The sequence below is a fragment of the Montipora foliosa genome, chromosome 13 (genome assembly GCF_036669935.1).
Source record: "Montipora foliosa isolate CH-2021 chromosome 13, ASM3666993v2, whole genome shotgun sequence".
In the NCBI taxonomy this organism is placed as follows: Eukaryota; Metazoa; Cnidaria; class Anthozoa; order Scleractinia; family Acroporidae; genus Montipora; species Montipora foliosa.
In genome coordinates, this window is record NC_090881.1 from 23,713,188 (window position 1) to 23,725,687 (window position 12,500).

A 12,500-nucleotide genomic window follows, 5' to 3' on the forward strand; every position below is an offset into this window, starting at 1 on the left:
TGCATGTTTCAACCTGCGACCATGCTTGTCGTAGATTCTTGCCGAAGTTCTTAGATCTGGTCATAGATTCTGGACGAAGATATTGTCGACTATTATTATACAAATTACTGACAACATCTTAAGAATATGCAATAAGGTTAAAGTTGGCAACCGTCCCGTTATACTGCTATAGGATTGGAATTGTCAAAATGGTGCATTCTCGCTGTTGTCATGGTAATGATGTTTACTTTGATAAATGTCATGACAACTTGTGTTGTTGTTGTTCTTTTTTCATCTCATCATGACGCTATGATTTAACGGGGTAACATTCACCATTGCTTTCATAACACTTTACAACATCGAGAATACACCATGTAGACAATTTCAGACCAGGCAATACAGCTGGATGGGAAGTCATTTGAATCTATATTTTAAAGGGAGGGTTTCATGTCTCTGCGCATGGGCAAACTGTCACGTCAGCCCATTAAATTCCATTGTTATTGAAACAATGGAAAGCATTGATGTAAGAAACAGAAACAATGCCATAAAGGTGGACTTACTTCCTTTTGCAATCATTTCCTTTGTGATACGAACCTAATGCATGTGAATAGATAACTCGTGTGTTGTAACTATGGTTGTGACAACTCGTGCGTAGGATAAAATGTTCCGCCCTTACAATAAATTCGATGGTCAAAACTAAATTCGATATTTTCAGTGTCTTCCACCAAATTTGGGCCTCAGTCAGTTCAGTGGGATTTGCTTTAATACTCTCTGTGATTAATGAACATCATCTGGGTCAGTAAGAAACCGTAAAATTTACTACTGCTTGCGCCACAACTTGCAATGCCGTGAAACTGTAGAATGACCCAGACAGAAAAGACGTCGTCATGCAATCAAAGTTTAAGCTCTTCTTAAAGTGAATGTTCATAATGCGTAGCAAAGTTGGCAATTTAAACAGCTTTGTAGAGGTGAATTGAGAACCAGCGAAAACGAATCCAGCCAATGGTGAACGCGGGATTTAAACCTGTAGCTAGCGCATGCGTACTGAGCGCATTGAACGATGAGGCAAGGTTAATGATTTCAAGTCCACAGAAAGTGCACAACATATTGGCCTCTACTTTTTGCACTTCCTTGGTGGCAGCTGTCGTAGTGGAGTTTTGACTGCTGATTCTTCAACCTCTCTTTTCATTGTCGCGATTTGAGGAGCTCTTTCCCTGAGATTGTAAAAAAAAAAAATTACATAAGGAGAATGTTTTCCAAAATTATGAACCACAAAGACACGTTATATAAGGCTAGATACAATCGGTTACTTGTCACCCCTCTTTTTGCATACAAGTTCTCCAGCGAGTTTCTCAGAACTCTGTCCGATTCATTTGCAGCCGATGCCCGAAGATAAAATCACAGAGATCGACTTTGTGGACGCCACAGTGGGCATGAATATCCCCAAGAACTTCATTCCCTCGATAGAGAAGGTAACGTTTCCCAGTTGTACTGCCGGCATTCTCTATCTTTAGCACTCCTAACAGTGTTATTTCTAAAGTGGTTTTCAATCTATTGTCGCAGAGCAAAGCCGAAGCAATAGGGAGCAATTCGTTTACGGCAAACGGCGAAAGTAAGGCTGGCATTTGCGTTTTCCAAAAAGGCAAGGAAACTTGACTGATTTCCGGTTATTTAGCGCCTGTTAGCGACAGAATTCGAGCCACTTTAAAAAAAGGCGAAAAAAGATAGAATAAAGGTATTGCTTGCCGTTTTCTGTTTCACGTAAACGCAATGTGAAATCTCTCTAATTACTAAGGCCGATTACAACAGAAACAGAGAAAGAACCAATCAAAACTAAAATAGGATATACTTAGCCGGTGTTAAGGGCGGGAAAATCTTATTGCACAGCCGCGTCAAGCGCGGGAAAACGGCAGCTAGCAAATCAAAATTTGTTTTTCTCATGTCTGCTTCTGATTGGTAGAAAATGTGACAAGCACTGCGTGTGGAAATGCAAAAACCAGCTCAATCGAAAATCCCTTGAAATTCTTTCAAACAATAGGTGCCGTTACACAAACCATGGTAAATGCCATTTTCCACGGTAAATTATCCCGCGGTGCTTCATACTTGGCTTTTAGTATACCGTGTTAACCAGCGGTCACACGTTACGAAGATTATAGAGGTAAAAAGAAATGTCACGCATTCCATTGGCGGGAAATTTAATCACAAGTTCATCAGCATCGTGATTGGCTCTTGTACCTCGGGCATCAAAACATCCTTCGAACTTACCACGTTAAATGTCATGGGCGCTTCGTCTGATCTTTTTTGTGTATCCATGCAAATTTACCACAGGAAATTTACCTTGTGAAATTTCAGTCACACGCACTAAATGCAGTTTCCCGTGGTAAAAGGTTCAATTACAGCGGTAAAAGTACCCCGTACAACCGCATCTTATAACTTTGCTGTTGAATTTACAGGGTTTCCAAGAGGTCTGCGAACGCGGTCTTATCACGGGTCACAAGTTGGCAGGAATTCGTTTCATCCTTGAAGACGGTAAGTTTCTCCTTGTTTATTTGCTGCTGAACACCTCCATTTTTGAGACACCATTACCGCGGCAAAACCCATCCATCTTCGAGTCAGAATAGTTCCCTGTGTGACTTGCTTACCTACTCATATTGAATGACCCAAACAGAAAGTCATGTGTTAATGCAAGCGATATTCAAAATAATGGAAATCCAGGTGTCTTGGCAAAGTTTTAACACTTCTTAAAGTGAATGTTTATAATGGATGACAAATTTTCCCGAGAAGTCTTTTATGGTTATTAGAAGTTATTAAGCTGTCTTTACGTACGTCTTCGTCCTTTTTCGACAAAGTAACACGAAGTTTGCCCCATGTTTACAAACTTCAACCATGTGTCGGCCTTCAGGTTTCAAAAGTGCTTGCATTACGTTTGTGTACTCCTTGAGTCGTTTCGCTCCCATCTCGTTGATGACTGGAAGCGAGGACTGGTCCCAGATAGCGTCGAACTGTCCTAGAATATTCACCAATAAATCAAAGATATCACATTGATACAACGTAATATCTTTATCATTTGCGTCGTAGATATTAAACTTCGTCTTCGGCGTGATCTGTTCTGACCGGAGCTTGTATTCTAGCTCAGCATCGCGGAAAAACGCTCTGATATAGCGAGGATTCATCTCAGCACCAGTGATGGTGTGACCTTGTTCAGCTAACCATAAGATATCGTGCGTCTTTCCGCACATCGGCACAAATATGCGAAGATTGCTGCGCCCTGCAGTCAACTCTCGGATGTGTTTCATTAAAATAGGATCAACCGTTTTTATATACTCTGGGTCTTCACGTTTGTTTTCTGTTTTCTTCGTCTGCGGGACGCTATCGTTTCTCTTGTTTGCTTTTGGCGCCATGTTGTTCAATGATTTCGTTCCCAGTTTCCCAGTTGATTTGCGATGGCAAAGGCTGATGGGAATGATTCGCCATAGTTAATGAACATAAATATTCTTCTGTGCAAGAGAAGCTTTTGTGAAAATTTCCTTGACAGAGAGTGCTAATTCTTAAAAAAAAGTACCATTTTGTAACGATTCGTTTAGTTTGCATGCTTACGGGAAGTCATGTATTGAGAAAGCTTGAAAAAAGAAATTTATTTTTAATTTGTTGCCGCTTTCATGAATTTCTTCGCTGTTTCACCTTCGGTATCAGCCTGTTCTTTATAAATCTTAAAAAAGATTGGGGAAAAGGCCAAGGAGTGTTATTTGACCTGAAAGCGCCATGTTTGTGTCGAAGGAGGCTTCTTCTTCTTCAGAGGGACAGGTCATTTTCTAAACAAGAAATTTGCTCTGCAAGAATAAACCTTGTATAAGCATTGTATTATTGGGTTATTCAATAAATTTCATAGTACTTTTTAACAACCTGGGCCCAGTTGTTCGAAAGCCGATTAACTTAATCCAGGATTAGCGTAAACGTTTGTTTCATTTTTTCAACTTTTTGGTGAAAGTTTCTTTTGCTTATTTTTGTTTTTCAAGATTGACTTCTTCTATTGTAAAGTTGTGCTGAATATCAGCGTTGAACAGCATTTGGGAGTAGAGAAATAAACTCCTTGGTCAATTTTTAATCTGGGATTAGCGTTAATCGGCTTTCGAACAACCGGGCCCTGTATAATAACTTCCTCGGCCCAATGACCTATATGCTTTACTTTCTCTAACATCGTCTAAAAGATGCTCTATTCTCTGCAGGAGCTGCCCACGGAGTTGATTCAAGTGAACTTGCCTTCAAGTTAGCTGCCATTGGAGCTACCATGAGAGAAGGTAGGCAGATATTTGTGGGGGAGCGGTAGAGGATAGGGGCGGGGGGGAGGATTTGAGGAGAATACGTCAGAAGAAGTTTGTTCTATGAAGCAAAACGTAATTAGGTTTTTGGAACTTTATTCTGTTACAGCTTTCCCGAAAGCCACCCCTCTTATTTTGGAACCGATCATGTCAGTCGAAGTCAACATTCCTCAAGAGTTTCAGGTAAGATTCTATTCCCGTCCAGTCCAGCCCAGTCCATTCGATTCCGTTCAGTTCCATTCGATTCTACTCTATTCTATTTGTTAATTGGTGTCAGAAGCTCACGCGTCATCGAAGACTAATTTTTTTATTAGGGAGCTTAAGCACGCCCGTTTTTGAGACGCGGACGGCAACCGGAAGAGAAAATTTCGCGTGTCAGGACAGTGGTGTTTTTACACTAATAATCTCTAATAGAGAAACGATATTTAGCTTTGTAAATGTGGCTGTGTGAAGACAAGTTAAGGGGGAAAAAGCTCACTTCCGGTTGCCGTCCGCGTCTCAAAAACGCGCCTGCTTAAGCTCCCTAATGGCTAGTATCAGAGCGGGAACCGAATCCTGGACAATTTGTTAATTGAAATAGATGTATATTTGAAGTGAGAGTTTATAGAAAAAAGAGAGAAGTGATTCTCGCACTTCTCTAGATAATTTGAGAAATTATATCTTAAAGACACCGTCCTGCAAAAATTCACTGTGGTGGCTTTAACGAGATACGAACCCATCACCTCTGCGATGCCGGTGCAATGCTGTACCAATGCTGTACCAATGCTGTACCAATGCTGTGCCAATGCTGTACCAATGCTGCATCAACTGAGAAAATTTGTCAATAAATGGTAGTTTGCCTCTAGAGCAACGAGACCCATTGTGGCTTCTATCAAAACTGACCGTGCATTTCATTTCCTTTATCTTTACAACTGAGTGAACAAACAATCAAAAACTTGTCCTGCAAATGAACTGGGATATTTTGCCAAAATTAAGGCGTACTACGAGAATGAAGCATTAGGATTGTTCTTTTTCAACAATGGTTTAGTCAAGAAGGTAGAGGCTTCTTCAGTTTCACAAGCACGCCTTTAAGACATGAGGTGGTAGAGAGCCAACGAAGCGCGCATCACCGAGTTGGCTCTAACAAGTCTCTCGACAATTTGGTTTTATCAAACGAGTTGATAAAGTTTCGAGCGTTAGCTCCTCGCCAGAGCGATTAAACAAGTGTTAAACAATGCCTTTTGACCAAGCTCATATCAAACAAGCTCGAGAGTTAGGATTCTAAATGTTTTCCCGCCACAACTTTTTCAGTTTGTCAGCACTTATAGCGTGATCATACGGCAATGTACCAGCTGGTAACCGAGATTTTGTGAGCCAATTAGGATGGTATACTGAGAAAAGCAATCTCTATGATTGATATAGTAGTGCAGGCTAAGACAACGAGCAGTCTTTCTTTCGCTCATTCTGTCAAGTGTGACGTTAAAGGAACATTTGCGCTAGGATAGGCGCCCGAACTTCGCGTGGTCAAGAGGGTCTTGTCTCCCTTTCCGTGTCACGCCAGACGGTTTGACCGAAGTTGAAGGGGAGGGGCTTGTCACTAAAGCACTACAATCTTGAAAAAACTCTATAAAATGCTAATTCCCTACTTTCCCCTCCCCTTAATCCAATGGCTTGTACGGTATTTTGCACCACATTATCAACATTGGTATGGAGTAGAGGGTAGAGGGGTGGGGGGAGGGGGGCTAATAGAGTTTTGTGAGTGCATGTGAAATGATGTTCAAGCCGGAGTTTATCCCAAGAGTTTTGTCGATGATTGAAGCTTTATTTGCCTTGAACTCCTTGTTTAGGGTGCTGTCATAGGTGGACTAAACCGCAGGCACGGTATGATCACCGGCACAGACGCTGCGGAAGGATACGTCACAATCTACGCTGATGTGAGGCTAAGTTTGAAATTGAGATTCGCCATTGTGATTTGCTTGTTGTCTTGTCGTTACTGAAATTTAATTGCTTCGGTTTGTGCTTAGTCACAAGCTACGGGTGTTGAAGAAACGAGCTCGTCATGAAGTCTGTTCGGTCACCCAAATTGCTCCTCGCAAGTAAGCTACTTGCATCTTTATGCTGGCAAAATGTTTGCCAGAATTCAGCAATATATGATTCGTATTCCATCTACTCTTATTTTGTTGATTGTTCTTCCGGCGCTTTGTCTTGTTTGGTTGAGCAACGCTAATTTTAAAGGTCACATTCTTATAAACTTAGTATAAACTAGTATTTAACTGAATTTGAACTTTTATCGTTGATCATTAAATAATCAACCCTATGGCACCCACCCTGAGAGAAACTAAATTGAAATTTAATAAAAAGAGAAAGTTCGCAACCTACACATTCCCGTGAGGTTATTGTTTTCGTTGGGTTTTCAAATTAGATTTTTGCAATCTAGTTGACAATCTTAAAATCCTCCAAAGCTTCTTTGGATCTTCACTCAAATTCTCTTCTTCTTTTTCCATCAGGTCCCTCTTAATGACATGTTCGGATATTCGACAGAGTTACGATCTCAGACACAGGTAAACGTGTTGTCCATTTCGACAACTACTACAAAGGCCCAACAATACCAACTTCGTTCCCAGGGTTTTTCTTCGCCGAAAGCCCTGGGGACGAGGTTGCAACAATTCCCCCTTCCCCCGCCCCAACCCAAAACAATGTTGTTTACAAAGGAATAACCGAGATATCCGTCAACATTGTTTGGTGGGAGGAGGGGGGGGGGGGGGGCGGGTCCGCAACAAGAGAATTTACCTCATGGATAGAATTTGTTTAGATGTGGAGAAGGAAGTGGATAGTGTGCCGACCATTTTGTCTTGGATTATATAATAGCCAGTAGTAAATTGATAGCTCAGTCTTCATTCTCCTTGGTTTTTTTTCTGAACAATAATCACGTTTCTTGTACCTGTCCAGGGCAAAGGAGAATTTGCAATGGAGTACAGCAGATACATGGCCGCATCGCAGCAAGTGCAAGCGGAACTCATGGAGAAGTTCGATCTAGAAAGACTCAAAAAGGCCAAATCAAGATAACGAAAGGTCTTTGTCTCTCTTCATAGAGGAATTCGTCACAAAATCCTGCTAACGCTTTCTGCTTTTGTTGGTGAGCTTTGAATGTCGCTCAACGCCTTGTCACACAAACTCTTAAGCGAAAAGGTAGTACCACTTGTTTCGAGGATGTGGATGTCCATGTTTTGATGGTTTTTCGTGGAATGGACTACCATGCATCTTTCAACAATTCCAAGGGCATGTCCTATTCGAAGGATTGACTCTAGAATACTGTTTCACGTGTTGGTAATGCTGTGGTAACAAACGAAACAAAAATAATTGCTTAACAAGTTGCACTCCGTAATGAGACTTTAAAGGTTACAATAGCAACAATAGAATAATCTTAAAACACTTTATATTTTGTCTTTGAACGATTATATCTCAAAAACGAAAGCAGTGCCCCCATTTGTTGTTACCGGAAGTGAGTAGCAAGCTAAGATAAAACTCTCTGCGAATTAACAAGAAAAATCTGGATCGGTTTAGAGCCACCTTAAAATTTTCCAATTGTTACCTGAAACAGTTGTGTTGCCTGCATAGCTGGCGGTTTTGTTGGCGCGAGAGGCAAAGTAACGATCGGCGAAGCCGCGCGGAGAATGGGTAGGGTGCTTCTCCCCATTCTCCGCGCAAACACTACCGCCAGTACCCTGGATACCAGAGGTTTTTTTCTCGCGCGCGGCACACGGAAATTCGGCAGATTAGTCTGGGTTCCTGAAAATGTTAAAACTGGCTTAAGCATCTTACGAGCAATCACAGTTTTATGACTCAATTTTTGGAGAACTTAGTTTTTTTTTTAATTGTTCGTTGCTCTGACAACTGATGGGTTTTCTCATTGTGCGTTTACTGTTTCTATTTCATCGTAAGCGCAAGAACAGTGAGGAGAATAAGAGAGATGAAATATATGCAAACCTGACAATATTTGTTTGCGCATTGCTTGTCTTAGGGCCAGCTAACTATTATTTCGGAACCTCGATGGAACTCCACTTGCCATTTGCGGGTCGCTTACTCTAGGGTCCAGAGGTTAACTGATAAACAGACAACTAAATGACAAAGCAATTTAGTCATTTCTGCGGTGATACAAAATGCGCAACTTTCCTGCATCTACTCTTAATAAACTTGATAATCCTATTTGTTACCCTTATCTGCTCAAATAGTTTTCTTCCATTAATGGTAAATTATTAGTCACCAAATGTAATTTTCGTTTCGTCTTTGAATGAGGAACTCATCACTATTTTTTTTTTTTTTACAATAACACAGAAAACATTCTCGGAACGAGGAACAAGGGGTTTAAGAAAACAGAGTTAACCGCTACATCTTAGGGAAATTCGGAATATTCCTTGATCGGCAAATAGCGATGTTTCTCATTTTTCCATCATTTTTAATCCGTAGCAAGGTAGTAATTTTGATTTGGTTTGTCCGACCGCAAACTATCCGGCAAACAGCTGCTGATAACCGAAGTGGTCACGGAGCTTGGGTCCGAGGTCAAATTAACTCCACCCGATGAGGTACAGTTACTTCATGTGCAACACTTACCCCATCCCCACTCGGACAGCGGCTTCTCGAACAGCTCCATGGTTACGAGTGCCGCTGTGGGGATGGGGTAAGAGTTGTACATGAAATGACTGTACCTCATCGGGTGGAGTTAATTTGACCTCGGACCCAAGTTCCGTGTCCACTTCGGTTATCAGCAGCTGTTAAATTCATCGGCTATCGTGGAATCGGAAGCAGAAAATCCTCATTTCCAGCCAAGTGCGTGGGGATTTTTGACGACGAAACATTCACCGAGGTTCGAAAATGATGGGGCTTTAGCTTTGCGTGAAAAAATCGCGGCTTGGATGGATCTTCGAGGCGCAAACCGCCTCTGAGCTGACTACCGTCGAAATCTTTGTGTGCAGCCTTGACTTCGTCTTAAAACAGTGAAAACAAGGAATTCCCGAAACGGTAAAATAAGCCCCAAAAGGCACAAGAATACACCAGAGGTGAGTCCTTTTTATTCATTTTATTGAATGAACGTTAAATTGAGCGTTTTTTAGGCTTTGTTATCGACGGTATTTTATTTTCCATACAAAGTCTTATAACGCGTTTAAATTCTCAACGGCTGCCTGTAACGCAACACCGCTTGCACTCAAAGGTCATCTTCCCACTAGGAATTAATTATTACACTCTCTCTAGTGACGCGAACTTGGGCTGCCTATATATGGGACTAATAACCACAGCACTTCACGCTTCAAGTTGCAGTGAACTTGGAAATGATCAACGTGCTCGATGCCAATGTTAATCTATTCCCTTTTCAATCTTATTTCAATCTTTCTGGGTTTAACCACATCTCAGGGACTATTTTATGTTGTATCGTTTCCTCAGAAATTGACTGATGCCTAGTTATTTTTATCGCAACTTACCTTTTTAAGCCAGACACGGATCCCACTTACGATTGGAAGTCTACTCAAGGGCAAAGTATATAGTTTCAACCAGTCACATGAATCATAGTGCACTGCACTTATTAAAACCTTCTCAAGAAGTACATGCTCGTATCCTCAAACATGCAAAGCATTGTTTTCTTTGTTTTCTCGAGTGGGGTCCAGTTTGGGGGTCTACGTTTTGTGAGGCCTGTTAAAATCGCCCTTCAATTCCATACACGAACCGTCATTAAATTACCGCAAGCATAATTGAACATCTCCCTACCCCTCAGCAGCATTCCTACCATTTAGGTAAACTAGTTGGAACATATTATGTTTGGGTGCAGTAAGCTTGCTCAGAATAATAATAATAATAATAATAATAATAATAATAATAATAATAATAATAGTTTAATACTTGTAGTGCGCAAATTCCATATACATATGATCAAATGCGCATAACAATTATAAAATATATAAATTACATCAGCTAATAAATTACAGTAGAACCCTTATTTAAATATACAAAAAATCATAAAACCTTATCTAAGTTGTAAAAAAACTATTCAAACCCTGCACAATTAAATCCTAATTAAAAGCACTGAGGATTATAAGAAGAGACACGATACCTTAGGCGACAAGTGGTACAAACACAGCCCTAATGGGGTCACAGAGAATGACACGGTAAAACTGTTGTGGGATTCCACCAATTGCCAAGTTGATCTGTATCTACATGTTCTGTTATGTTATGTACAAAGTCGTTCTAACTTTGAGTCTGAGGATGAAACCCTGAGATTTGATCAGTGTAATGAAAGCCACTTAGGGAAAAGGGGACTTTAACGAATCAAATCCTGAACTTTGAACATTGAAATAAACAGGAACCTGTAACAACCTGTAGTCGATGAAGGGTCGGACGCTCAGTCTAGTACTTGATATAAGTTGCTTGATTCTTTGTATCAGGTTGAGAGATCATTTACAACAAGTACGAGAACTTCGTTGAAGCTCGGGCCAATTTAAACAGAATCGCTAGCAAATGTTTTGTTCGCCCCACTGATCAACCGCAAATGTTCTTTATTGCCTTCCGTATTAGGTCCGAGGGAATCCCCTTGGGGATCGTTGTCGTCCTATTCACAGTGTTATACGCTCCCTGATCAGTCAGCGTCCACGTAACGTGGGAATGCCCTGCGAGTGTAGCTATTTTTCCCATGTGCCAATTACCTGAATTAAAATTAAACATTTCGACTACAGCTCCACCTGGTGGCATAAAGATCGGATAGGCGTGTGCAGCTCCATGCATGCCAAAGAAAATGTCCGCCGAAGCAACAAGTTCTAACTGTTTTTTCAACGGCAGGGCGTCTAGTTGAGAAGCGGTGAGGGTTATACCTGGAAAAGTGGTATTAATATCTTTCAAGACGTCGTTTTCGTTGGTAATTTTTCGATCGACGGTGCCGTCAAGATTCCTGGGATGACTTTGGTAGTTCCGCCTGAAATTGACCAGAACGTGTAATTTGAGCGTGCTGCAGTTTCGTTGATGGGATTCCGATGGTATGTCAAATCGCTTCAAGACAAATTTTCGAAATGGTTGAATGAGATGGTAGGATTTGAGGCCATGGTTTAATAGAGGGCAATTCATTCGCGGATACCTCCACGTGAGCCTTTCGAATACAACGTTACTGAACTTGGTTAGATTGTCGTCCACGCCAAGTCTTATTAACTTTTGAAACAAGACACTCCAAAACGGATCCAGTTGAGTTGGAGGGTGAGCGTCCATGAGAATAATATTAAGCTTATCTGGTGTCACACCCAAAAGATCCGCTGTAATGAAAATGTCCAGGAGGTCAATTACTGTCCAATAGACATTGGCATATTCAGCCCTTTGTGCGGCCAAATACTGGCCGGCCTGAAATGTCTTGTTCTCTTCTTGTAGCCGTAAAACTGAAGGGCTTACTGCCTCGAAGGCCAACACCCACGACGTTAAGGCGTCGCTTTTATGTGATTTGTGAAGCTTCATTTTAGCTGCTTCAAAATCAGGGCCGCAATACATGGTGAAGAAGCCTTTGTCTAACTTAAAGAGTTCGTCTTCTTCTTGAGGACGCTCCATCCGCGTCTCAAGGACTTTGGCTCTTGCGAGCTTCGGTCGTATAGAGACGTTTTTGAAAAGTACTATCCCGTGATCCATCTCTGTTATCCTTTCTGCGCATGATTCTTTCAGTTTCGGTTCAATGTAGAGCTTTGCAGGGTCAGTCTGGCTCGACTGAGTCGAATGGGTCGAGACTGGCTCCGGTAGAGTTTTCCAAGACAGAGTATTCTTAGACGTGATTGCGTCTCCTTTTCCATTTGGCAATGGCAGAAAAATTATGTCAACAATTCGGGTCGAAGGTGTCTCAGTTTCAATAAACAAAATATTCACAACGACAATTACCACTTCAACGAGCATAGAGACTTTGATCCACTTGACACATTTTGCCGAAATGAATCTTCTTCTCCTAGAAGCCATTTACTTTGACTGTAGTTTTAAATCTTGGACCTAAACGAAGTAGAAAAACCAAGCTGTAGTTAGCATCCTTGTGGGAAATGTTGGTCTGTTAAAGCAACACCGAGAATGTCATCTGAGAATACAACTTCTCTTCATTGCAATCATTTCGGGATTTCTTCTCAGTTATTAAGGATAAAAGTTGTGTAGCAACTATCCACGAATTAAAATGGTCTTAAGGACGACCGTTAAAAGGAAAATTGAAAATATATCGAC

General features: G+C 41.2%; 3 protein-coding genes across 6 annotated transcripts in view; 1 reads left to right on the plus strand and 2 right to left on the minus strand.

Annotated features, from left to right (window-relative positions):
* LOC137984108 (elongation factor G, mitochondrial-like) overlaps positions 1–8,273 on the plus strand; it is a 15,620-nt gene extending 7,347 nt beyond the window's left edge. Inside the window, exons 4-10 of the mRNA XM_068831316.1 lie at positions 1,359–1,451; positions 2,433–2,508; positions 4,206–4,277; positions 4,408–4,481; positions 6,125–6,211; positions 6,785–6,838; positions 7,227–8,273. Of these exons, the coding sequence (XP_068687417.1) occupies positions 1,362–1,451; positions 2,433–2,508; positions 4,206–4,277; positions 4,408–4,481; positions 6,125–6,211; positions 6,785–6,838; positions 7,227–7,343 (570 nt within the window). The 5' untranslated portion in view covers positions 1,359–1,361 and the 3' untranslated portion in view covers positions 7,344–8,273. The remainder of the gene's footprint in view (positions 1–1,358; positions 1,452–2,432; positions 2,509–4,205; positions 4,278–4,407; positions 4,482–6,124; positions 6,212–6,784; positions 6,839–7,226) is intronic.
* LOC137983449 (thiopurine S-methyltransferase-like) lies at positions 2,787–3,380 on the minus strand. Its single transcript, XM_068830633.1, has one exon. It carries the CDS (start codon positions 3,378–3,380, stop codon positions 2,787–2,789), a length of 594 nt encoding a protein of 197 aa, XP_068686734.1.
* Positions 8,274–9,007: 734 nt separating the features above from the next.
* Positions 9,008–12,500, minus strand: part of LOC137982612 (uncharacterized) — an 11,651-nt gene continuing 8,158 nt past the window's right edge. For all 4 annotated transcript variants that reach the window (XM_068829736.1, XM_068829737.1, XM_068829739.1 and 1 more), the window contains exon 2: positions 9,008–12,278. In XM_068829736.1, coding sequence (XP_068685837.1) covers positions 10,806–12,248 — 1,443 coding nt within the window. In that variant the 5' untranslated portion in view covers positions 12,249–12,278 and the 3' untranslated portion in view covers positions 9,008–10,805. The remainder of the gene's footprint in view (positions 12,279–12,500) is intronic.